The sequence below is a fragment of the Tinamus guttatus genome, unplaced genomic scaffold (assembly GCF_059628265.1).
Source record: "Tinamus guttatus ecotype Peru unplaced genomic scaffold, ASM5962826v1 Tinamus_guttatus_pri_ptg000447l, whole genome shotgun sequence".
NCBI classification, from domain to species: domain Eukaryota; kingdom Metazoa; phylum Chordata; class Aves; order Tinamiformes; family Tinamidae; genus Tinamus; species Tinamus guttatus.
Genome location: NW_028288981.1, coordinates 38,296 through 62,510, shown reverse-complemented (window position 1 = coordinate 62,510; position 24,215 = coordinate 38,296). Strand labels below are relative to the sequence as shown.

Here is a 24,215-nt window from a genome sequence, read left to right as displayed (position 1 = left end):
AGCTCCCCTAAAAAACAGGCACCAGTGACTGAGCAGAAGACACCCCCACGCTCACCAGGCCATGGAGGACCCGGTGTGGCCCTGCAATGGCGGTAGCCCGGGAATGGCGATTCCCAGACACGGTCCAAGCAGGAAAACTCACCGTTCTCTTTCTTCAGTTCCTCTGCACCAGCACCATGGAAGGGAGATCAATCTTGGTTAGCACAATGTCCCCATGTACAGCAAATGTCCCATGTCCCACATGAGCCCACTGGATGCCTGGCAGCAGCACTCAGGCCTCCCAACACCCTCTGACCACCATGGACCTGCACTAGCCCCATGCACAACCACCTCATAGCCCCTTTCCACCTCGCACACAAGTAGATCCTGCGTGTCTTTCCCAACTGGAATGGGCACGACTTTGCCTTTGCGGGGTCTCTTTGCCCTCCTGGGTCACAGTTCCTCCGAACAACACAACAAGAACCATGAAGGGCCTTCACAAACGCAGGCACTTGGAAGTGGCTGCTGCTCTGAGACAACAACCCTCAGGTCCTGCCACAGGAATGCAGGGCAGAAGCAGCCCAGCAGCCCAGCAGAGGATGATCCCCACCACGGGCACCGCGGGGCTGCCCACACCCGCTCCAAGGAGAGGACACCGCACCCTGCCCGGCTCCACTCACCCAGCCCACGTTCAAGGCGCCCTGCAAGACAAACACCAGCACTCAGGGCAGCTCCACACTTGCTCTCGCCCACTCCCCCAAACAAACACCAAGGCCCAAAGGCACCAAACAGGCGTCCCAAGGACACAAAGGAGGGCAACGCAAAGCCCGCATGGCAGCACCATCTGTGCTGACCAACAACGCCTTGACCAGGCTGTTGGCAGCGGTGGTGGTTGTGTGGGTGTTGGTGCCATGGTGCCTGTGGGGTGTCTCTGCTCATGCTGTAGCAGTACTCCGTGCCCTTGGTGGCACAGAGGGGAAAGGGAGCAGCTCACCTTTGTCTGCTTGAAGTAGTTCTACCAAGTGACCGTGGAGAAGAGGAGAAGAAAACAAGATGTCAGGACAGACCAAGATCCTACTGACAAGTCCCTTCTCCCACGCATTGTTCCACCCAGACATGGACACAAAGCCTCTCATGTGTCACATGGATCCCACCCTGTGCAGCAACTACCCCGAAGGAGTTTGGTAAACCCAGCCATGGTCCAAGCAGGAAAACTCACCGTTCTCTTTCTTGAGTTCCTCTGCAACAACACCATGGAAGGGAGAAAAATCATGATTAGCACAGTGACCCCACGTACAACAAGTGTCCCATGCCCCACATGAGCCCACGGGACACCTGGCAGCAGCACTCACGCCTCCCAGCACCCTCTGGCCACCATAGACCTGCACTAGCCCCATGCACAACCACCCCACGGTCCCTTTCCGCCTCTCACACAAGTGGATCCCACGTGTCTTTCACAATTGGAATGTCACTGCTTTGCCTTTGTGGGTCTCTTTGCCCTCCTGGGTCACAGTTTTCCCCAGCAGCTTAGTAGGAAGGAGCAAGGGCCTTCTTTAACCCAATCAGGTGGACGTGGGCGCTAATGAGATGACAACAACACACAGGCACTGCCGTATGCACACAGGTGCGGGTCATTACCCCAACAGCCCAACACAGGATGAGCCCCATCACATGCACCTTGGCATTACGTGGCTGCCCACGCTTTTTCCGAGTGCCCGCATTGACTTACCAATGAGGTGGTCACGGTGCGCTGAAAGACAAGGACATAGAATCATAGAATCATAGAATGCTTAAGCTTGGAAGGGACCTCTAGAGATCATCTAGTCCAACCCCCTGCAAACGCAGGGCCACCTAGAGCACGTGGCACAGGACTGCGTCCAAGCGGGTTTGGAACATGCCCAGAGAAGGAGACTCCACAACCTCCCTGGGCAGCCTGTTCCAGTGTTCTGGCACCCTCACTCTCAAGAAATTTTTCCTTAAGTTCCTGTGGAACTTTTGGTGTTTCAGTTTCTGGCCATTTCCTCTAGTTCTGTCAGTGGCCACCAGTGAAAAGAGGCCGGCCGCATCCTCCTCACTGCCTCCCTTGAGGTACTTCTAGACACTGCTCAGGTCCCCTCTCAGCCTTCTCTTCTCCATGCTGAACAGGCCCAGCTCCCTGAGCCTCTCCTCATAGGGCAGATGTTCCAGGCCCGTCATCATCCTTGTAGCCATGCACTGGACTCTCTCCAGCAGCTCCACATCCCTCTTATATTGTGGAGCCTAGAACTGGACACAACACTCCAGATGCTGCCCAACGAGACATTGGTGTATGGGGATTGGAGAGATGCTGCCTATGGGCTGTTCCTGCTTACTCTGTCAAGGGCTCTGTGTCGTGGGGGAAAGCAAAAGGGGAGAGGGAGCAGCTCACCTTTGTCTGCTTGAAGTTGTTCTACCAAGTGACCGTGGAGAAGAGGAGAAGGAAACAAGATGTCAGGACAGACCAAGATCCTACTGACAAGTCCCTTCTCCCACACATTGTTCCACCCAGACATGGACACAAAGCCTCTCGTGTCACATGGATCCCACCCCATACAGCAACTACCCCAAAGTAGTTTGTTTAACCCAGACAAGATCCAAGCAGGAAAACTCACCATAGTCTTTCTTCAGTTCCTCTGCAACAACACCATGGAAGGGAGAACAATCTTGGTTAGCACAATGTCCCCACATACAACAAGTGTCCCATGTTCCACATGAGCCCATGGGACACCCGGTAGCAGTGCTCAGACCTCCCAGCACCCTCGTTATCACGCGCTGCTGCTACCCTGCCCCATGGGTGTCCTCAGCAAGTGGCGCGCGGGCGCCATCTCCTCCTTTGGGACCAAAGCAGGACTCCGAGCACCCACGGACACCCCACACCTGCCCCCCAGTGCCCACCCACAGCTCAGGGAGCCTTCTCCAAGGCACCCTTTGCCCAGGACACGGCCCTGTGGCCTCCTGTGGGCGCACTCAGGGCACGGGCCACCGCGCCACTCGCACTCACCCTTCTGGGCGTCCTCCCCTTGGGCCTCCCCTTGTGCCCGCAGCTCCCCTAAAAAACAGGCACCAGTGGCTGAGAAGAAGACACCCCCACACTCACCAGGCCACGCAGGACCCGCCGTGGCCCTGCAATGGCGGTAGACCGGGAATGGCTATTCCCAGACATGGTCCAAGGTGCGAAAACTTACCGTTCTCTTTCTTCAGTTCCTCTGCAACAGCACCATGGAAAGGAAAACAATCTTAGTTAGCACGGTGTCCCCATGTACAACAAATGTCCCATGTCCCACACGAGCCCACAGGATGCCTGGCAGCAGCACTCACACCTCCCTGCATCCTCTGGCCACCATGGACCTGCAGTAGTCCCATGCACAATCACCCCACGGCCCCTTTCCACCTCTCACACAAGTGGATCTCGCGTGTCTTTCCCAACTGAAATGGGCACTGCTTTGCATTTGTGCGGGATCTTTGTCCTCCTGGGTCACAGTTTCTCCCCCCAACACGTCAAGAACCATCAAGGGCCTTCACAAACGCAGGAATTGGAAGTGGCTGCTGCTGTGAGGACAACAACCCTCAGGTCCTGCCAGAGGAACACAGGGCAGAAGCAGCCCAGCAGCCCAGCAGAGGGTGATCCCCACCACGGGCACCGCGGGGCTGCCCAAACCCACTCCAAGGAGAGGACACCCGCACCCTGCCCAGCTCCACTCACCCAGCCCACGTTCAAGGCGCCCTGCAAGACAAACACCAGCACTCAGGGCAGCTCCACACTTGCTCTCACCCACTCCCACAACCAAACACCAAGGTCCAAATGCACCAAACAGGCGTCCCAAGGGCACAAGGGAGGAAAACGCAAAGCCCACATGGCAGGAGCATCTGTGCTGACCAATGAAGCATTGGGCGGGCCGTTGACAGCAGTGGTGGTTGTGTGGGTGTTGGTGACATGGTGCCTGTGGGGTGTCTCTGCTCATGCTGTAACAGAACTCCGTGCCCTTGGTGGCACAGAGGGAAAAGCGAGCAGCTCACCTTTGTCTGCTTGAAGTAGTTCTACCAAGTGACCGTGGAGAAGAACAGAAGAAAACAAGATGTCAGGACAACCAAGATCCTACTGACAAGTCCCTTCTCCCACACATTGTTCCACCCAGACATGGACACAAAGCCTTTCATGTGTCACATGGATCCCAACCCATGCAGCAACTACCCCGAAGGAGTTTGGTAAACCTAGGCATGGAGCCAGTAGGAAAACTCACCATACTCTTTCCTCAGTTCCTCTGCAACAGCACAGTGGAAGGGAGAACAATCTTGGTTAGCACAATGTCCCCACATACAACAAGTGTCCCATGCCCCACATGAGCCCACGGGACACCTGGCAGCAGCACTCACGCCTCCCAGCACCCTCTGGCCACCATAGACCTGCACTAGCCCCATGCACAACCACCCCACGGCCCCTTTCCGCCTCTCACACAAGTGGATCCCACGTGTCTTTCACAACTAGAATGTCACTGCTTTGCCTTTGTGGGTCTCTTTGCCCTCCTGGGTCACAGTTTTCCCCAGCAGCTTAGTAGGAAGGAGCAAGGGCCTTCTCGAACGTGATTGGGTGGATGTGGGCGCTAATGAGACCACAACAACACACAGGCACTGCCGTATGCACACAGGTGCGGGTCATCACCCCAACAGCCCAACACAGGATGAGCCCCATCACATGCACCTTGGCATTACGTGGCTGCCCACGCTTTTTCCGAGTGCCCGCATTGACTTACCAATGAGGTGGTCACGGTGCGCTGAAAGACAAGGACATAGAATCATAGAATCATAGAATGCTTAAGCTTGGAAGGGACCTCTAGAGATCATCTAGTCCAACCCCCTGCAAACGCAGGGTCACCTAGAGCACGTGGCACAGGACTGCGTCCAAGCGGGTTTGGAACATGTCCAGAGAAGGAGACTCCACAACCTCTCTGGGCAGTCTGTTCCAGGGCTCTGGCACCCTCACTCTCAATAAATTTTTCCTTAAGTTCCTGTGGAACTTTTGGTGTTTCAGTTTCTGGCCATTTCCTCTAGTTCTGTCGGTGGCCACCAGTGAAAAGAGGCCGGCCCCATCCTCCTCACTGCCTCCCTTGAGGTACTTCTAGACACTGCTCAGGTCCCCTCTCAGCCTTCTCTTCTCCATGCTGAACAGGCCCAGCTCCCTGAGCCTCTCCTCATAGGGCAGATGTTCCAGGCCCATCATCATCCTTGTAGCCATGCACTGGACTCTCTCCAGCAGCTCCACATCCCTCTTATATTGTGGAGCCTAGAACTGGACACAACACTCCAGATGCTGCCCAATGAGACATTGGTGTATGGGGATTGGAGAGATGCTGCCTATGGGCTGTTCCTGCTTACTCTGTCAAGGGCTCTGTGTCGTGGGGGAAAGCAAAGGGGAAAGGGAGCAGCTCACCTTTGTCTGCTTCAAGTTGTTCTACCAAGTGACCGTGGAGAAGAGCAGAAGAAAACAAGATGTCAGGACAGACCAAGATCCTACTGACAAGTCCCTTCTCCCACACATTGTTCCACCCAGACATGGACACAAAGCCTCTCCTGTGTCACATGGATCCCACCCCATACAGCAACTACCCCGAAGGAGTTTTGTTAACCCAGGCATGAACCAAGCAGGAAAACTCACCGTTCTCTTTCTTCAGTTCCTCTGCACCAGCACCATGGAAGGGAGAACAATCTTGGTTAGTACGATGTCCCCATGTACAGCAAGTGTCCCATGTCCCACATGAGCCCACTGGATGCCTGGCAGCAGCACTCAGGCCTCCCAACACCCTCTGACCACCATGGACCTGCACTAGCCCCATGCACAACCACCTCATAGCCCCTTTCCACCTCTCACACAAGTAGATCCTGCATGTCTTTCCCAACTGGAATGGGCACGACTTTGCCTTTGCGGGGTCTCTTTGCCCTCCTGGGTCACAGTTCCTCCGAACAACACGACAAGAACCATGAAGGGCCTTCACAAACGCAGGCACTTGGAAGTGGCTGCTGCTCTGAGACAACAACCCTCAGGTCCTGCCACAGGAACGCAGGGCAGAAGCAGCCCAGCAGCCCAGCAGAGGATGATCCCCACCACGGGCACCTGGGCACCGCGGGGCTCCCCACACCCGCTCCAAGGAGAGGACACCCGCACCCTGCCCAGCTCCACTCACCCAGCCCACGTTCAAGGCGCCCTGCAAGACAAACACCAGCACTCAGGGCAGCTCCACACTTGCTCTCGCCCACTCCCACAACCAAACACCAAGGCCCAAAGGCACCAAACAGGCGTCCCAAGGGCACAAAGGAGGGCAACGCAAAGCCCGCATGGCAGGAGCATCTGGGCTGACCAACCAGGCATTGACCGGGCCGTTGGCAGCAGTGGTGGTTGTGTGGGTGTTGGTGACATGGTGCCTGTGGAGGGTCTCTGCTCATGCTGTAGCAGTACTCCATGCCCTTGGTGGCACAGAGGGGAAAGGGAGCAGCTCACCTTTCTCTGCTTGAAGTTGTTCTACCAAGTGACCGTGGAGAAGAAGAGAAGAAAACAAGATGTCAGGACAACCCAAGATTCTACTGACAAGTCCATTCTCCCACACATTGTTCCACCCAGACATGGACACAAAGCTTCTCATGTGTCACATGGATCCCACCCCATTCAGCAACTACCCTGAAGTAGTTTGTTTAACCCAGACGTGGTACAGGTAGGAAAACTCACCGTTCTCTTTCTTCAGTTCCTCTGCAACAGCACCATGGAAGGGGGAACAACCTTGGTGAGCACAATGACCCCACGTACAACAAGTGTCCCATGTCCCACATGAGCCCACGGGACACCTGGGAGCAGCACTCAGGCCTCCCAGCACCCTCTGGCCACCATGGACCTGCACTAGCCCCATGCACAACCACCGCACGTCCCCTTTCCGCCTCTCACACAAGTGGATCCCACGTGTCTTTCCCAATTAGAATGTCACTGCTTTGCCTTTGTGGGGTCTCTTTGCCCATCTGGGTCACAGTTTCCCCCAGCGGCTTAGTACGAAGGAGCAAGGGCGTTCTTGAACCCAATTGGGTGGACGTGGGTGCTGATGAGACCACAACAACACACAGGCACTGCCGTATGCACACAGGTGCGGGACATCACCCGAACAGCCCAACACAGGATGATCCCCATCACATGCACCTTGGCATTACGTGGCTGCCCACGCTTGTTCCGATCGCCCACATTGACTTACCAATGAGGTGGTCACGGTGCACTGAAAGACAAGGACAAACAATCATAGAATCATAGAATTACAGAATACTTAAGGTTGGAAGAGACCTCTAGAGGTCATCTAGTCCAACCCCCTGCACACACAGGGTCACCTAGAGCACGTGGCACAAGACTGCGTCCAAGCAGGTTTGGAAGATCTCCAGAGAAGGAGATTCCACAACCTCCCTGGGCAGTCTGTTCCAGTGCTCCAGCACCCTCACTGTTATGAAATTTTTCCTTAAGTTCCTGTGGAACTTTTGGTGCTTCAGTTTCTGGCTGTTTCCTCTAGTTCTGTTGGTGGCCACCAGTGAAAAGAGGCCAGCACCATCCTCCTCACTGCCTCCCTTGAGGTACTTCTAGACACTGCTCAGGTCCCCTCTCAGCCTTCTCTTCTCCAGCTCAACAGGCCCAGCTCCTTCCGCCTCTCCTCATAGGGCAGATGTTTCAGGACCCTGGTCATCCTTGTAGCCCTGCGCTGGACTCTCTCCAGCAGCTCCACATCCCTCTTGTCCTGTGGAGCCCAGAACTGGACACAATACTCCAGAACTGGTCACAATACTCCAGAACTGGACACAATACTGCAGATGTGGCCTCACCAGGGCTGAGTAGAGGGGCACCCAACGACACATTGGTATATGGGGATTGGAGAGATGCTGCCTGTGGGCTGTTCCTGCCTACTCTGTCCAGGGCTCTGTGTCGTCGGGGAAAGCAAAGGGGAAAGGGAGCAGCTCACCTTTGTCTGCTTGAAGTTGTTCTACCAAGTGACCGTGGAGAAGAGCAGAAGAAAACAAGATGTCAGGACAGACCAAGATCCTACTGACAAGTCCCTTCTCCCACACATTGTTCCACCCAGACATGGACACAAAGCCTCTCCTGTGTCACATGGATCCCACCCCATACAGCAAATACCCCGAAGGAATTTTGTTAACCCAGGCATGAACCAAGCAGGAAAACTCACCGTTCTCTTTCTTCAGTTCCTCTGCACCAGCACCATGGAAGGGAGAACAATCTTGGTTAGTACGGTGTCCCCATGTACAGCAAGTGTCCCATGTCCCACATGAGCCCACTGGATGCCTGGCAGCAGCACTCAGGCCTCCCAACACCCTCTGAGCACCATGGACCTGCACTAGCCCCATGCACAACCACCTCATAGCCCCTTTCCACCTCTCACACAAGTAGATCCTGCGTGTCTTTCCCAACTGGAATGGGCACGACTTTGCCTTTGCGGGGTCTCTTTGCCCTCCTGGGTCACAGTTCCTCCGAACAACACGCCAAGAACCATGAAGGGCCTTCACAAACGCAGGCACTTGGAAGTGGCTGCTGCTCTGAGGACAACAACCCTCAGGTCCTGCCACAGGAACGCAGGGCAGAAGCAGCCCAGCAGCCCAGCAGAGGATGATCCCCACCACGGGCACCACGGGGCTGCCCACACCCACTCCAAGGAGAGGACACCCGCACCCTGCCCAGCTCCACTCACCCAGCCCACGTTCAAGGCGCCCTGCAAGACAAACACCAGCACTCAGGGCAGCTCCACACTTGCTCTCGCCCACTCCCACAACCAAACACCAAGGCCCAAAGGCACCAAACAGGCGTCCCAAGGACACAAAGGAGGGAAACGCAAAGCCCGCATGGCAGGAGCATCTGTGCTGACCAGCGAGACATTGGCTGGGCCATTTTCAGCAGTGGTGGTAGTTGTGTGGGTGTGGGTGACATGGTGCCTGTGGGGTGTCTCTGCTCATGCTGTAGCAGTACACCGTGCCCTTGGTGGCACAGAGGGGAAAGGGAGCAACTCACCTTTGTCTTCTTGAAGTTGTTCTACCAAGTGACCGTGGAGAAGAGCAGAAGAAAACAAGATGTCAGGACAGACCAAGATCCTACTGACAAGTCCCTTCTCCCACACATTGTTCCACCCAGACATGGACACAAAGCCTCTCCTGTGTCACATGGATCCCACCCCATACAGCAACTACCCCGAAGGAGTTCTGTTAACCCAGGCATGGTCCAAGCAGGAAAACTCACCGTTCTCTTTCTTCAGTTCCTCTGCAACAGCACCATGGAAGGGAGAACAATCTTGGTGAGCACAATGTCCCCACGTACAACAAGGGTCCCATGTCCCACATGAGCCCACGGGACACCCGGCAGCAGCACTCAGGCCTCCCAACACCCTTGTTTCCAGATGGTGCCTCAGGTGTGTCCTCAGGAGGAGACACGTGTCACGGCACACGCCGCTGCCCACGGAGCACATGGACACAAAGACACTCCTGTGTCACATGGCTGCCACCCCGTGCAGCTGCTACCCCTAAGGAGCTTCCAGCTTCCCAAGGGTGAGGCCAACCTCTCTGCCACCATCACGCCCTTCCTGCAGGGCCTCCACGACACCCGCTTCTCATGCTCACACGGACACATCTGTCCCATTCCCCATTGCACAATGGTCCTTTCCCACCCCTCCTTCACACACCGCAGGCTCCACCAACACCCAGCACCACCAACACCCCCTCATGGATTCCAGTGTCCGCTCTGGGGACACCAGAGACTCCACGCTTGGAGCTGCCACCTCGCACAGCGCCGCGCAGGCCCCGTGGGTGGAAGGAGAAGGGAGGGAAAGCTGAGAAACGCGGCCCTGAGCCCTCCCGCCATCACGGACACCCCACACGGAGCCTCGGGACGACCTTTCCCCTTCTCGGCCTCTCCGCACACCCTTGTCCTCCGCTCTCCCGCCTCAGCCTCCGCTCCCACGTGCAGCAGGAGGCCTCGGCCTCCGTCCGCACGGGAAAACTCACCCATCTCCTTCTGCAGTTTCTCTGCAACACAACAAGGGGCAGGAGAGGACACCTCGGTTAGCACGCTGTCCCCACGGGGAGCAAGGGGGCCAATGTGGGCACAGGGGGCCAGGGCAGTGTTGGCAGCAGTGCTCAGGCCTCCCAGCACCCTCGTTATCACGCGCTGCTGCTACCCTGCCCCATGGGTGTCCTCAGCAAGGGGCGCGCGGGCGCCATCTCCTCCTTTGGGACCAAACCAGGACTCCGAGCACCCATGGAAACCCCACACCTGTCCCTCAGTGCCCACCCACAGCTCAGGGAGCCTTCTCCAAGGCACCCTTTGCCCACACCAAGGCCCTGTGGCCTCCTGTGGGCGCACTCAGGGCATGGGCCACCGCGTCGCTCGCACTCACCCTTCTGGGTGTCCTCCCCTTGGGCCTCCCCTTGTGCCCGCAGCTCCCCTAAAAAACAGGCACCAGTGGCTGAGCAGAAGACACCCCCAAACTCACCAGCCCACATAGGACCCGCCGTGGCCCTGCAATGGCGGTAGCCCGGGAATGGCTATTCCCAGACACGGTCTAAGCAGGAAAACTCACCGTTCTCTTTCTTCAGTTCCTCTGCTCCAGCACCATGGAAGGGAGAACAATCTTGGTGAGCACAATGTCCCCACGTACAACAAGGTAGCTTCCTGCACTAGCCCCATGCACAACCACCACACGTCCCCTTTCCACCTCTCACACAAGTGGATCCCTGGGTCACAGTTTCCCCAGCAGCTTAGTACCAAGGAGCAAGGGCCTTCTCGAACCCAATTTGTGGATGTTGATGCTAGTAGCTTAGTAGGAAGTAGCTTAGTAGGAAGGAGCAACTCATGTCCCACATGAGTCCACGGGACACCTGGCAGCAGCACTCACGCCTCCCAACACCCTCTGGCCATCATGGACCTGCACTAGCCCCATGCACAATCACCCCACGTCCCCTTTCCGCCTCTCACACAAGCGGATCCAGTGAGTCTTTCCCAACTGAAATGGGCACTGCTTTGCCTTTGTGGCTCTCTCTGCCCTCCTGGGTCATAATTTCTCCCCACAACACGACAAGAACCATGAAGGGTCTTCACAAATGCAGGAATTGGAAGTGGCTGCTGCTCTGAGGACAACAACCCTCAGGTCCTGCCAGGGGAACGCAGGGCAGAAGCAGCCCAGCAGCCCAGCAGAGGATGATCCCCACCACGGGCACCACGGGGCTGCCCACACCCGCTCCAAGGAGAGGACACCCGCACCCTGCCCAGCTCCACTCAGCCAGCCCACGTTCAAGGCGCCCTGCAAGACCAACACCAGGACTCAGGGCAGCTCCACACTTGCTCTCGCCCACTCCCACAACCAAACACCGAGGCACAAAGGCACCAAACAGGCGTCCCAAGGACACAAAGGAGGGCAACGCAAAGCCCGCATGCCAGGAGCATCTGTGGTGACCAACCAGGCATTGGGCGGGCCATTAGCAGTGGTGGTTGTGTGGGTGTTGGTGCCATGGTGCCTGTGGGGTGTCTCTGCTCATGCTGTAGCAGTACTCCATGCCCTTGGTGGCAAGCAAAAGGGGAAAGGGAGCAGCTCACCTTTCTCTGCTTGAAGTTGTTCTACCAAGTGACCGTGGAGAAGAGGAGAAGAAAACAAGATGTCAGGACAGACCAAAATCCTACCGACAAGTCCCTTCTCCCATACATTGTTCCACCCAGACATGGACACAAAGCCTTTCATGTGTCACATGGATCCCACCCCATGTAGCAAATACCCCGAAGGAGTTTGGTTAGCCCAAACACGGTCCAAGCAGGAAAACTCACCGTTCTCTTTCTTCAGTTCCTCTGTGACAGCACCATGGAAGGGAGAACAATCTTGGTTAGCACAATGTCCCCATGTACAACGAGGGTCCCATGTCCCACATGAGCCCACAGGACTCCTGGCAGCAGCACTCAGGCCTCCCAGCACCCTCTGGCCACCATGGACCTGCACTAGCCCCATGCACAACCACCCACGTCCCCTTTCCACCTCCCACACAAGTGGATCCCTCGGTCACAGTTTCCCCCAGCAGCTTAGTAGAAAGGAGCAAGGCCCTTCTCGAACGTGATCGGGTGGACTTGGGCGCTAATGAGATGACAACAACACACAGGCACTGCCGTATGCACACAGGTGCGGGTCATCACCCCAACAGCCCAACACAGGATGATCCCCACCACATGCACCTTGGCATTACGTGGCCGCCCACGCTTTTTCTGAGTGCCCACATTGACTTACCAATGAGGTGGTCACGGTGCGCTGAAAGACAAGGACATAGAATCATAGAATCATAGAATGCTTAAGGTTGGAAGGGACCTCTAGAGATCATCTAGTCCAACCCCCCTGCACACGCAGGGTCACCTAGAGCACGTGGCACAGGTCTGCATCCAAGCTGGTTTGGAAGATCTCCGGAGAAGGAGACTCTACAACCTCTCTGGGCAGCCTGTTCCAGTGCTCTGGCACCCGGTTATGAAATTCTTCCTTAAGTTCCTGTGGAACTTTTGATGCTTCAGTTTGTGGTTATTTCCTCTAGTTCTGTCGGTTGCCACCAGTGAAAAGAGGCCAGCACCATCCTCCTCACGGCCTCCCTTGAGGTACTTCTAGACACTGCTCAGGTCCCCTCTCAGCCTTCTCTTCTCCAGCTGAACAGGCCCAGCTCCCTCAGCCTCTCCTCATAGGGCAGATGTTCCAGGCCCCTCATCATCCTTGTAGCCCTGCGCTGGACTCTCTCCAGCAGCTCCACATCCCTCTTGTCCTGTGGAGCCCAGAACTAGACACAATACTCCAGATGTGGACACAATACTCCAGATGTGGCCTCAGCAGGGCTGAGTAGAGGGGCTGCCCAATGAGATATTGGTGTATGGGGATTGGAGAGATGCTGCCTGTGGGCCATTCCTGCCTACCCTGTCAGGGGCTTTGTGCCGTAGGGGAAAGCAAAAGGGGAAAGGGAGCAGCTCACCTTTGTCTGCTTGAAGTTGTTCTACCACGTGACCGTGGAGAAGAGCAGAAGAAAACAAGATGTCAGGACAGACCAAGATCCTACTGACAAGTCCCTTCTCCCAAACATTGTTCCACCCAGACATGGACACAAAGCCTCTCATGTGTCGCATGGATCCCACCCCATACAGCAACTACCCTGAAGGAGTTTGGTTAACGCAGGCATGAACCAAGCAGGAAAACTCACCGTTCTCTTTCTTCAGTTCCTCTGCAACAGCACCATGGAAGGGAGAACAATCTCGATTAGAACAATGTCCCCACATACAACAAGGGTCCCATGTCCCACATGAGCCCACAGGACACCTGGCAGCAGCACTCAGGCCTCCCAACACCCCTGTTTTCCCGTGGTGCCTCAGGTGTGTCCTCAGGAGGAGACACGTGTCACGGCACACGCCGCTGCCCACGGAGCACACGGACACAAAGACACTCCTGTGTCACATGGCTGCCACCCCGTGCAGCTGATACCCCTAAGGAGCTTCCAGCTTCCCAAGGGTGAGGCCAACCTCCCTCCCACCATCACGCCCTTCCTGCAGGGCCTCCCTCACACCCGCTTCTCATGCTCACACGGACACATCTGTCCCATTCCCCATTGCACAATGGCCCTTTCCCACCCCTCCTTCACACACCGCAGGCTCCACCAACACCCAGCACCACCAACACCCCCTCATGGATTCCAGTGTCCGCTCTGGGGACACCAGAGGCTCCACGCTTGGAGCTGCCACCTCGCACAGCGCCGCACAGGCCCCGTGGGTGGAAGGAGAAGAGAGGGAAAGCTGAGAAACGCGGCCCTGAGCCCTCCCGCCATCACGGACACCCCACACGGAGCCTCGGGACGACCTTCCCCCTTCTCGGCCTCTCCGCACACCCTTGTCCTCCGCTCTCCCGCCTCAGCCTCCGCTCCCACGTGCAGCAGGAGGCCTCGGCCTCCCTTCACATGGGAAAACTCACCCATCTCCTTCTGCAGTTTCTCTGCAACAGAACAAGGGGCAGGAGAGGACACCTCGGTTAGCACGCTGTCCCCACGGGGAGCAAGGGGGCCAATGTGGGCACGGGGGCCAGGGCAGCGTTGGCAGCAGCGCTCAGGCCTCCCAGCACCCTCGTTATCACGCGCTGCTGCTACCCTGCCCCATGGGTGTCCTCAGCAAGGGGTGCGCGGGCGCCATCTCCTCCTTTGGGACCAAAGCAGGACTCCGAGCACCCACGGACACCCCACACCTGCCCCCTAGTGCCCACCCACAGCTCAGGGAGCTTTCTCCAAGACACCCTTTGCCCATGGCCCATGGCCACGGCTGTGTGGCCTCCTGTGGGCGCACTCAGGGCACGGGCCACTGCGCCGCTCGCACTCACCCTTCTGGGCGTCCTCCCCTTGGGGATCCCGTCGTGCCCGCAGCTCCCCTAAAAAACAGGCACCAGTGGCTGAGCAGAAGACACCCCCACGCTCACCAGCCCATGCAGGACCCGCCGTGGCCTTGCAATGGCAGTAGCCGGGAATGGCTATTCCCAGACACGGTCCAAATTGGGAAACTCACCATTCTCTTTCTTCAGTTCCTCTGGACCAGCACCATGGAAGGGGGAACAATCTTGGTTAGCACAGTGACCCCATATGCAGTAAGTGTCCCATGTCCCACATGAGCCCACGGGACACATGGCAGCAGCACTCAGGCCTCCCAGCACCCTCTGGCCACCATGGACCTGCAGTAGTCCCATGCAAAACAACCCACGTCCCCTTCCCGCCTCCCACACAAGTGGATCCAGTGTGTCTTTCCCAACTGGAATGGGCTCTTCTTTCCATTTGCAGGGGCTCTTTGCCCTCCTGGGTCACAGTTCCTCCCCACAACACGCCAAGAACCATCAAGGGCCTTCACAAACGCAGGCACTTGGAAGTGGCTGCTGCTCTGAGGACAACAACCCTCAGGTCCTGCCACAGGAACGCAGGGCAGAAGCAGCCCAGCAGCCCAGCAGAGGATGATCCCCACCACGGGCACCTGGGCACCACGGGGCTGCCCACACCCGCTCCAAGGAGAGGACACCCGCACCCTGCCCAGCTCCACTCACCCAGCCCACGTTCAAGGCGCCCTGCAAGACAAACACCAGCACTCAGGGCAGCTCCACACTTGCTCTCGCCCACTCCCACAACCAAACACCAAGGCCCAAAGGCACCAAACAGGGTTCCCAAGGGCACAAAGGAGGGCAACGCAAAGCCCGCATGACAGGAGCATCTGTGCTGACGAACAAGGCATTGACCAGGCTGTTGGCAGCAGTGGTGGTTGTGTGGGTGTTGGTGCCATGGTGCCTGTGGGGTGTCTCTGCTCATGCTGTAGCAGTACTCCGTGCCCTTGGTGGCACAGAGGGGAAAGGGAGCAGCTCACCTTTGTCTGCTTCAAGTTGTTCTACCAAGTGACCATGGAGAAGAGCAGAAGAAAACAAGATGTCAGGACAGACCAAGATCCTACTGACAAGTCCCTTCTCCCACAAATTGTTCCACCCAGACATGGACACAAAGCCTCTCATGTGTCGCATGGATCCCACCCCATAGAGCAACTACCCCAAAGGAGTTTCATAAACCCAGACATGGTCCAGGCAGGAAAACTCACCATACTCTTTCTTCAGTTCCTCTGCAACAGCACAGTGGAAGGGAGAACAATCTTGGTTAGCACAATGTCCCTATGTATAACAAGTGTCCCATGTCCCACATAAGCGCACGGGACACCTGGCAGCAGCACTCAGGCCTCCCAGCACCCTCTGGCCACCGTGGACCTGCACTAGCCCCATGCACAACCACCCCACGGCCCCTTTCCACCTCTCACACAAGTGGATCCAGCGTGTCTATCCCAACTGGAATGTCACTGCTTTGCCCTTTCGGGGCCTCTTTGCCCTTCTGGGTCAAAATTTCCCCTGACAGCTTAGTACGAAGGAGCAAGGGCCTTTTCGAATGCAATTGGGTGGAAGTGGGCAGTAATGAGACCACAACAACACACAGGCACTGCCGTATGCACACAGGTGCGGGTCATCACCCCAACAGCCCAACACAGGATGAGCCCCATCACATGCACCTTGGCATTACGTGGCTGCCCACGCTTTTTCCGAGTGCCCGCATTGACTTACCAATGAGGTGGTCACGGTGCGCTGAAAGACAAGGACATAGAATCATAGAATCATAGAATGCTTAAGGTTGGAAGGGACCTCTAGAGATCATCTAGTCCAACCCCCTGCAAACGCAGGGTCACCTAGAGCACGTGGCACAGGACTGCGTCCAAGCGGGTTTGGAACATGTCCAGAGAAGGAGACTCCACAACCTCCCTGGGCAGCCTGTTCCAGTGTTCTGGCACCCTCACTCTCAATAAATTTTTCCTTAAGTTCCTGTGGAACTTTTGGTGTTTCAGTTTCTGGTCATTTCCTCTAGTTCTGTCAGTGGCCACCAGTGAAAAGAGGCCGGCCCCATCCTCCTCACTGCCTCCCTTGAGGTACTTCTAGACACTGCTCAGGTCCCCTCTCAGCCTTCTCTTCTCCAGGCTGAACAGGCCCAGCTCCCTCAGCCTCTCCTCATAGGGCAGATGTTCCAGGCCCCTGATCATCCTCGTAGCCCTGCGCTGGCCTCTCTCCAGCAGCTCCACATCCCTCTTGTCCTGTGGAGCCCAGAACTGGACACAATACTCCAGATGTGGCCTCACCAGGGCTGAGTAGAGGGGCTGCCCAATGAGATATTGGTGTATGGGGATTGGAGAGATGCTGCCTGTGGGCCATTCCTGCCTACCCTGTCAGGGGCTCTGTGCCGTAGGGGAAAGCCAAAGGGGAAAGGGAGCAGCTCACCTTTGTCTGCTTCAAGTTGTTCTACCAAGTGACCGTGGAGAAGAGCAGAAGAAAACAAGATGTCAGGACAGCGCAAGACGTTAATGACAAGTCCCTCCTCCCACGGATTGGTCCACATGGAGATGGATACAGCCAGGAAAACTCACCGTTGTCTTTCTGCAGCTTCTCTGCAACTACACAAGGGAAAGGGAGTACAGCTTGGTTTGTTATCTGGGTTTTCTCTTTCTGTTTTTGCACATACATAGCCCGAGTTGTGAATTTTGGGGCAATAACGAGCCATTCCTTGTGTGGGAGTCTCATGGCCCTTGGGAAGACTGCAAGGAGCTAGACCCTCAGCGTTATAGTGAGATTGGAGGTTCATGGCAAGAAGACTTGGGTAAAGACGTCTACCAGACTTACCTATTAAGATAAGATGACAAAAGGCATAAACAAGCCAGAACCAGTCACTGAATTCTGAAACAATGGAGAAAAAATGCATTAAAAACAGTGACTTTTTTTTCAGTATAGCATATACATACACAGAGCAGTGATGGGGTCACTTATTCTGTCCCATTTGGAAGTGTCTGGTAAAAAGTCAGTTTCAATAAAAATTGCTTTGGAAAAATGATCATAAACAGAAAAATCCTTTAAAAACACTATGTATGATACAGATATTTTCATTTTAAATCTATGATTTGTGTCCGAGAATTTTCCACATGCTTGCACCCAGAAACCTGGATTTGAAATACACAGGAAATGATGATTTTACTCACTCGGGAAGGTTTTCATTTTCTGTTTATTCTTCTGTTTATTTTTGCAGTTTTCCTTCATTCAAGACCCAGACTCTTCCCTCAACCATCTCTTGTAAGAATATCACAAAAACTCTTCCTTTAAATGCTTTCGTTTAAGAGAACTTTTCATTACGTAAAAATTACAAATAGAAACACTACGTCTGTCAAAATTTTGAGCAATAAAGTTCAAAAAGGGAACAACTGTGGTAGATGAGTCAAATAACTCACAGCATTAGGCCCATCGTTATCATTAGTGAAGAACGATGTCTGTGTGAGAAGAAGGCAATTTTTTCTTTCTCAGATAATGCTAAAGCACATGAAATACTCCTTAATTCCTGCATACCTGACTTTTGAGCAAGGAGGTGTAGACCAAATTCCGTATCGGTGGTCATGAAAGCAGCTGGCAGCTGTTCACAGGGTTTCTGGATGGAACTTTCTATTGCAAAAATATTGTCCTCCTCCTGCCGAATGTGTGTCTGGGCCAACGAAGATAGGTCTTCTCCTTGGTGATCTACCCAAATAATTTGGGGCTTGACATGTGAGCTTATTATTCTGCTTGTGTAGATACAAGTGCTTGGCTTTTGCAACATCATTTCGTTCATGGAACCTGAAAAAGAGGACACTTAACCACATCTGACATGGCACAGAAGTACTGAGTATGCCACAAAAAGAGAATCTATCTCATAAATAGTTGTTCTATCTCATAGAACACCTGCATTTTTTTTCTTCATCTCCAATCATACCCATTTGGATTTGAGCATTTAATTTCATAAACTTCAAAAGCAGCAGGACGACCTTTCATTTTTTTCCACTTGCAGGTAGTCAACACAGATTTTCACAAGAAGCTGCTCTATAAGATCAGTTCAGGCTACAGAAAGGAGCAGCCAGATATAAAAAAAGGCATTTGTCCTCTGTGATTTTAGGGACTGGACGCGTCTCACAAGCAGGAAGATTGCCTTAGAATCAAGCCCTCTAACTGTTCCTCTTCCCCATAGTTTCCTTATATCGGGCATCATATGTTTAAAGGCAAGTAATACTGTGGAACTCCTTCCTTGCACTAAGAGTAAGGCTGCCCTCAGCCATGGGTTGTCATTTCATCCCTTGAAGATGTTACAAGGCCAACCCGAACCTCCATAACCCAAGAACACAAATTTCTATTAAGAAGAGATCCTGCAGGATGCCTGGGGCCTCAGGCAAAGCACTGAGGACTGCCCAATTTCAGATCTTTTAGCCAAAATGCAGGAGCCCCTCAACAACGTAGGTATAAAAACATGACCTACCGGTTTGGTTGATGTTTGTCTTGGGAATGACAACAACACACATCACATCTACATCACTACAAGGCACAGTGATGTTGCTTTGTACTGTGAAGAGTTCTCCCTCATTCCAGGTTACGTTGGTCTTGGCCTCCACATTTATCGGCTTTCCTCCATAATTCCTCCAAAGGACTTTGGGCTTTGGGTGCCATCCTGTTGACTTACACGTGTACTGACATGTGTTCTCCTCTAGTTCTTTCCTTTGAAAAGTGGGTTTATTCCCCACCTCTGTAACAAAACCAGAGTTACTGCAATAAGGTGCTTTCTGGAAGAGATAATTTCCATGTCAGCATTTGGGATGGGTATTTTGGGATCAGGAATTCCCACCGAGGAGTGAAAAGGGAGCTTCACTACATCATTACACTCCCTGATTATTAGCAAATACCATTCCCAACTATTTTTATTTGTCCCAGTCAAAACAGCTCTAGCCATAAGGGCAGAACACTTGTGATTCTAGAACAGGAAATAATAGGGATATTGAGCTTCTTAATTCAGCTTGCCATTGAGCTCTTTTCCCACTCAGCACCCAACTCTTAGCTTCCCAGTTGTTTCCTTTGCTCATATCCTCAAGCGAGGGTGATATCCTCAAGAGAGGGTGAATCCCTAGCAAAGAATGGGTAGACCCAAAGAACCACGACAGGAATTGAACTCAGCATAGTCACAACAGCTCTCATTTCACTGGGAAGAATCTCCTTGCTTACTTGTGACGTCAAGGTGAGTAATAGCTTCCCATGAGCCAGTATCGCCTCTCACAGCACAAACATACGTGCCCTCATCTGCGACTTGGACTTGCCGGATTATCAAGACAAGGGCTCTTCCCTCCCAGTGTCCCTGTGTCCTGATCCGTTCTTCATCCTGGTGCTGCTCTACCCACCCCTCCCAGGCTGGAGGAAAAGCACAGTGTGATGTTCTTCCTCTCTTCCCTTTTGTACCAAAGCACACTTGTGTTAGAGGGGACACTCTCTTCCAGCCAGCACTGAAGAGTCGCTTGCTCTCCAACAAGGACAGTTGGGGCATCAACACTGATGATGGTGATGGGAACGTCACCTGCAAATAAGAGGTAAGGGACAAGGTATTGTTGTTCCCTGCAAGTGTAATCTTTCCATAGAGGGATCTAAATGGAAAAACTAGGTGTGTTGGACTCTAAAAGAGAAGGCTGAGCTCTAAGTTACAGCCTCACAGTCCCTGCAGTAACATGGATGGGATCATGAGTCATTGCTGCCAGTTCTCCAGGCATAGACCTGTTTAGAGTTACCAGATTTCATATACATCAGTTGTGTTTATATTCACATGTTCATCCTTCAAGGTATTATAAGGTGCTGTGGCAGTAGTATAAAAAGGAGGACAATGAGGACACTGATAAGGGTCCCGTGCTCTGGGTGCCCCTGCTTGAGCAGGGGGTTGAACTAGATGTTCTCAAGAGGTCCCTTCCAATCTCAACCATTCTGTCATTGTGTGACCTGTGCTTGGAGACTCAACACAGGATCTACAGTAGATCTGCCCCTTTCTGAAATATTACTGAAGTACAGGCATGATATCTTGGATTAAATGACCCAATGTCTACATTTAGGCAACTCAACTGAATATTACAACCATTCTAGGAGAGAGGCAACGCTCTCTTTTCCTGGATTTGATACATGAGGTTGCTCTTGACCTTCCCATGGTGGATAAAAAAGCAATCAGTACGTAAGTGTGCAAGCTGAGGAATAGCAACAGTCATTCTATTATTTTTCTTGTTCCCTTTGCAGAGAGGTTTGGAGACCCACCTCAGGAGATGAGTTATGGGATGGTTTGAGGTGTCTGAAATGAGTAGTTTAAATCAGAGCTGATTCGTGGATGTTAAGATAGGATTAAAACAAGTACCATTAAGGTGATTCATGGAGCAATAGGCTCCATGAGCTAATCAGTCTCAGTCTGGAGATATCAGTACACATAGTCAATAGTTAGATTTCATTAGTCCTCTTTCCCATAGGATCTCTTCACTCTGGACAATGTTCCTTTAGTGGTCATCAATAAAGATAGCCAAAAAAAAAAAAGATATTTATCTTGGTGGCAAACCCTTTCTTTTACTAATTCATCAATGTGGAAGGTTTTTGTTCATGCTGAAAAAAAAGATTTGGAAGAGAGGAAGGGGAACTCCAACATATTTCGAAAGCTAATCTCAGCTTCCTCTGTGCTTTATGTTTTCTTATTTTCTGAATGAAACTAATATTGTATAGGATTTTGGAAATCAGCATAAGGGTTCATCACCCTAGCTATTGTGTAGCTGAGGTGAATGCATGGATAAATTAGGGAGTTCCTTACCTGTTAACCACTTTTTGAATAAAAAAACCATTGGGATTGCAAAGAAGAGTATGGGTTTCTGCAGGGTTTTTGAGCTCCGGGACTGTTCCATGTGCACATTCCTTGAATATTGCGGCATATTGGTCACGTTCCTCCTGGAAGCAGATGATACATGGTGAGAAAGAACAACTGCTGGGAGGGATAAAACAGAAGCAAATGAATTCTGACAAACACAGAAACTCTTTATGGAGCAAGACATAGAAACCTCCACATATTTCTTAAATATAGGCTGCCAGAATGAAGCTGTGAGGGATTTTTCCTTCCTGAGAACCTTCTTTGCAAGTATAGAGTTGCTTTACAGCATGATTACATCACGTGGCACCAGGATTCTGGTATTTCTTACAAGTGAATAAGAACTGATGAAGCTTTGTAATTGAGAATCGTTCATTTTGGGGGGTAAATTCCATATTTCTATTTTTGCTGGCTAGACTCCTGCAGCTCAGTGTTATGTTAGAGCATAACAGAGCAACACGGAAGCATGGGCAGATCCTTGATTCCCTCCTTCAGCTGGGGTGCCTCTTGCCTGCTCTCTCAGCTCTGAGAATTGTGTTGATTGGACAACACTCAGCTTTGTCATTGCCAGGGCCCCAAGAGCTGGAGATGACCATGAGGCAGCAGGTGCCTTCGTGGCCAAGAAGGCCAATTGGATCCTGGGGTGCATCAAGAAGAGCGTCTCCAGCAGGTCGAGGGAGGGGATCCTGCCCCTCTGCTCAGCCCTGGTGAGGCCGCATCTGGAGTATTGTGTCCAGTTCTGGGCCCCACAGGGCAAGAGGGATGTGGAGCTGCTGGAGAGGGTCCAGCGCAGGGCTACAAGGATGATGAGGGGCCTGGAACATCTGCCCTATGAGGAGAGGCTGAGGGAGCTGGGCCTGTTCAGCTGGAGAAGAGAAGGCTGAGAGGGGATCTGAGCAGTGTCTAGAAGTAACTCAAGGGAGGCAGTGAGGAGGATGGGGCCGGCCTCTTTTCACTGGTGGCCACTGACAGAACTAGAGGTAATGGCCACAAATTGAAACCCCAAGAGTTCCACAGGAACTTAAGGAAAAGTTTATTAACAGTGAGGGTGCCAGAGCACTGGAACAGGCTGCGCAGAGAGGTTGTGGAGTCTCCTTCTCTGGAGATCTTCAAAACCTGCTTGGACGCAGTCCTGTGCCACGTGCTCTGACTTTCACCCAAAAAAGCATGAAGGAAGGCCAAAAATCCAGGATTCCCACTATCAACCTTGTCCTTATATTATTAGGCTCGTGAGTAATAAACAGGCTGGACAACCTGCCCTTGTTGACTTCTTCTAAGGAGCTGAGCTGTGTTTGGAGTGAAGAATGTGATCCGGGTCCAAAGAAAGTCCTACCTTTGTTGTAGACTAGGAGGAAATTGCATCAGCCTTTTGTATCCCAGGCAAGTGTGAAGTTCTGGACAACTGTGCAGGAGAATAAACTGCTCTATTTCATGGATGATTGAGAGGGAGTGACTGTTATGGCTCTCCAGCAATATCCCTGTAGGTTTTTGAGGGTCCTATCTCACTTTTGGACAAGTAACGCTCCTCTGTGCATGCGGTCCCTTGAGTTGACTCTACTACCAGAGAGTGTCTTCCTTCTCTTACAGCAGGACTCATGGAATATCCCTGAATCACTGTGGCTCTGAATTACTCTGTGACCCTTGGCATGCCTTACTGTACATCTCTATGACTACCTTATCTTGCACCTGCAATCTACGGAGCTTCTGATAGTTTGTACTCTGCTCTTTATGAGCAGAAAAAGACCAACAAACCGCTGTTAAGCTGGGTGGTAAAACTGGAGTAACTGTTAGTACGATAAGGAAATGGGTGTAGAGTACACCATGGCGTGGATGTATCTGGTCTTTTCTCTACATGTGCAGAATATGAGAGGGAGGCAATGCAGGCACAGTGCAAAAAAATGCTGCACACCACAAGGATCACCTGAAAGGCAGGTGAAGGGGTAAGAATGAACCCCCAAGTCAGTCTTTTCTCTCTGTTTTTCTGAATAGTGCAGAAGTGCAGAGCTATTCCTCAGAGCAGCACAACTACTTATAAAAACAGAAAATTCTGCACATTCTTGTCCAGTTCAGAAGAAATCATTCCCATTGGAAAGCTCTCACTTATAAGATCTTTCCATTAGAGCCTGCCAGAAGGACAGAGTATTAACATATTCATTTCAACCATTTAAGATTTCAAAAGAGTGGAAAAAATTAATAAAAAGAACATTTGAGTATCACTGTTGTGCATAAACTTCTCCATCTGCCACCCCCTTACCTTTTGTTATGCTCAATATTTCTATGTTATATACTTTTATAGATGCTTACCATTTCATAACAGTGAACACGACTTTTTTCAACAAAATAATAGGACAATGAATTAAAATCAGCAGTAAAATATCAAAACACTATGTGATTAACTGACAGAAATATACCGAGGATTTGTTATTAATATACTCTCTGTTCCTTCTTATTGCTCTAATATCGAGTTGTCTTTTGCTAAGAATTAATACAATTTGCCTGACCAAAAAGACACTTTAAATATATATATTCTCTCCAGCAGGAAAAAGCCTTGTGTTCTTACCTGTCAGAAGAGTTCTCCTGGCTATGTGATTTTTAAAAAATGCAGGAAGAAGCAAACAGACCGAATCAGTTACAGACGGAAGTAGGAGGAGCAATTCTCCACAAAGGGGAGAAGGGTAATGGGATCAAACTGGGAGTAGCATAGGAGTAGTAGTAGTAGGAATAGTACTAAGTAGGAGGAGAGTTTCTAAGCTAATGGGAGAACAGTAATTGGAGGACCTTTTTTTTTTTCCCCAAAATAATGAGGAATTTGAGAGAGGAACAAGAGATATATTTATGAACATTTTTACATAATAGATTCCAGCTTGTTCAGAGGACAAAAACAGGATTGGGCTCTATATATGTCTATATATGTCTAG

General features: G+C 52.5%; 1 protein-coding gene across 1 annotated transcript; it reads right to left on the bottom strand.

The window, feature by feature from the left end:
- Positions 1-51: 51 nt before the first annotated feature.
- LOC148593151 (butyrophilin-like protein 1) lies at positions 52-21,364 on the bottom strand. Its single transcript, XM_088532013.1, is given in 18 exon segments — positions 52-81; positions 660-680; positions 1,709-1,729; positions 3,701-3,721; positions 4,749-4,769; positions 6,177-6,197; positions 7,227-7,247; positions 8,721-8,741; positions 12,288-12,308; positions 15,102-15,122; positions 16,111-16,172; positions 17,003-17,029; positions 17,256-17,309; positions 17,970-18,233; positions 18,907-19,170; positions 19,644-19,812; positions 19,814-19,989; positions 21,247-21,364. Coding segments are annotated over 18 exon segments (1,353 nt in total).
- Positions 21,365-24,215: the final 2,851 nt, after the last annotated feature.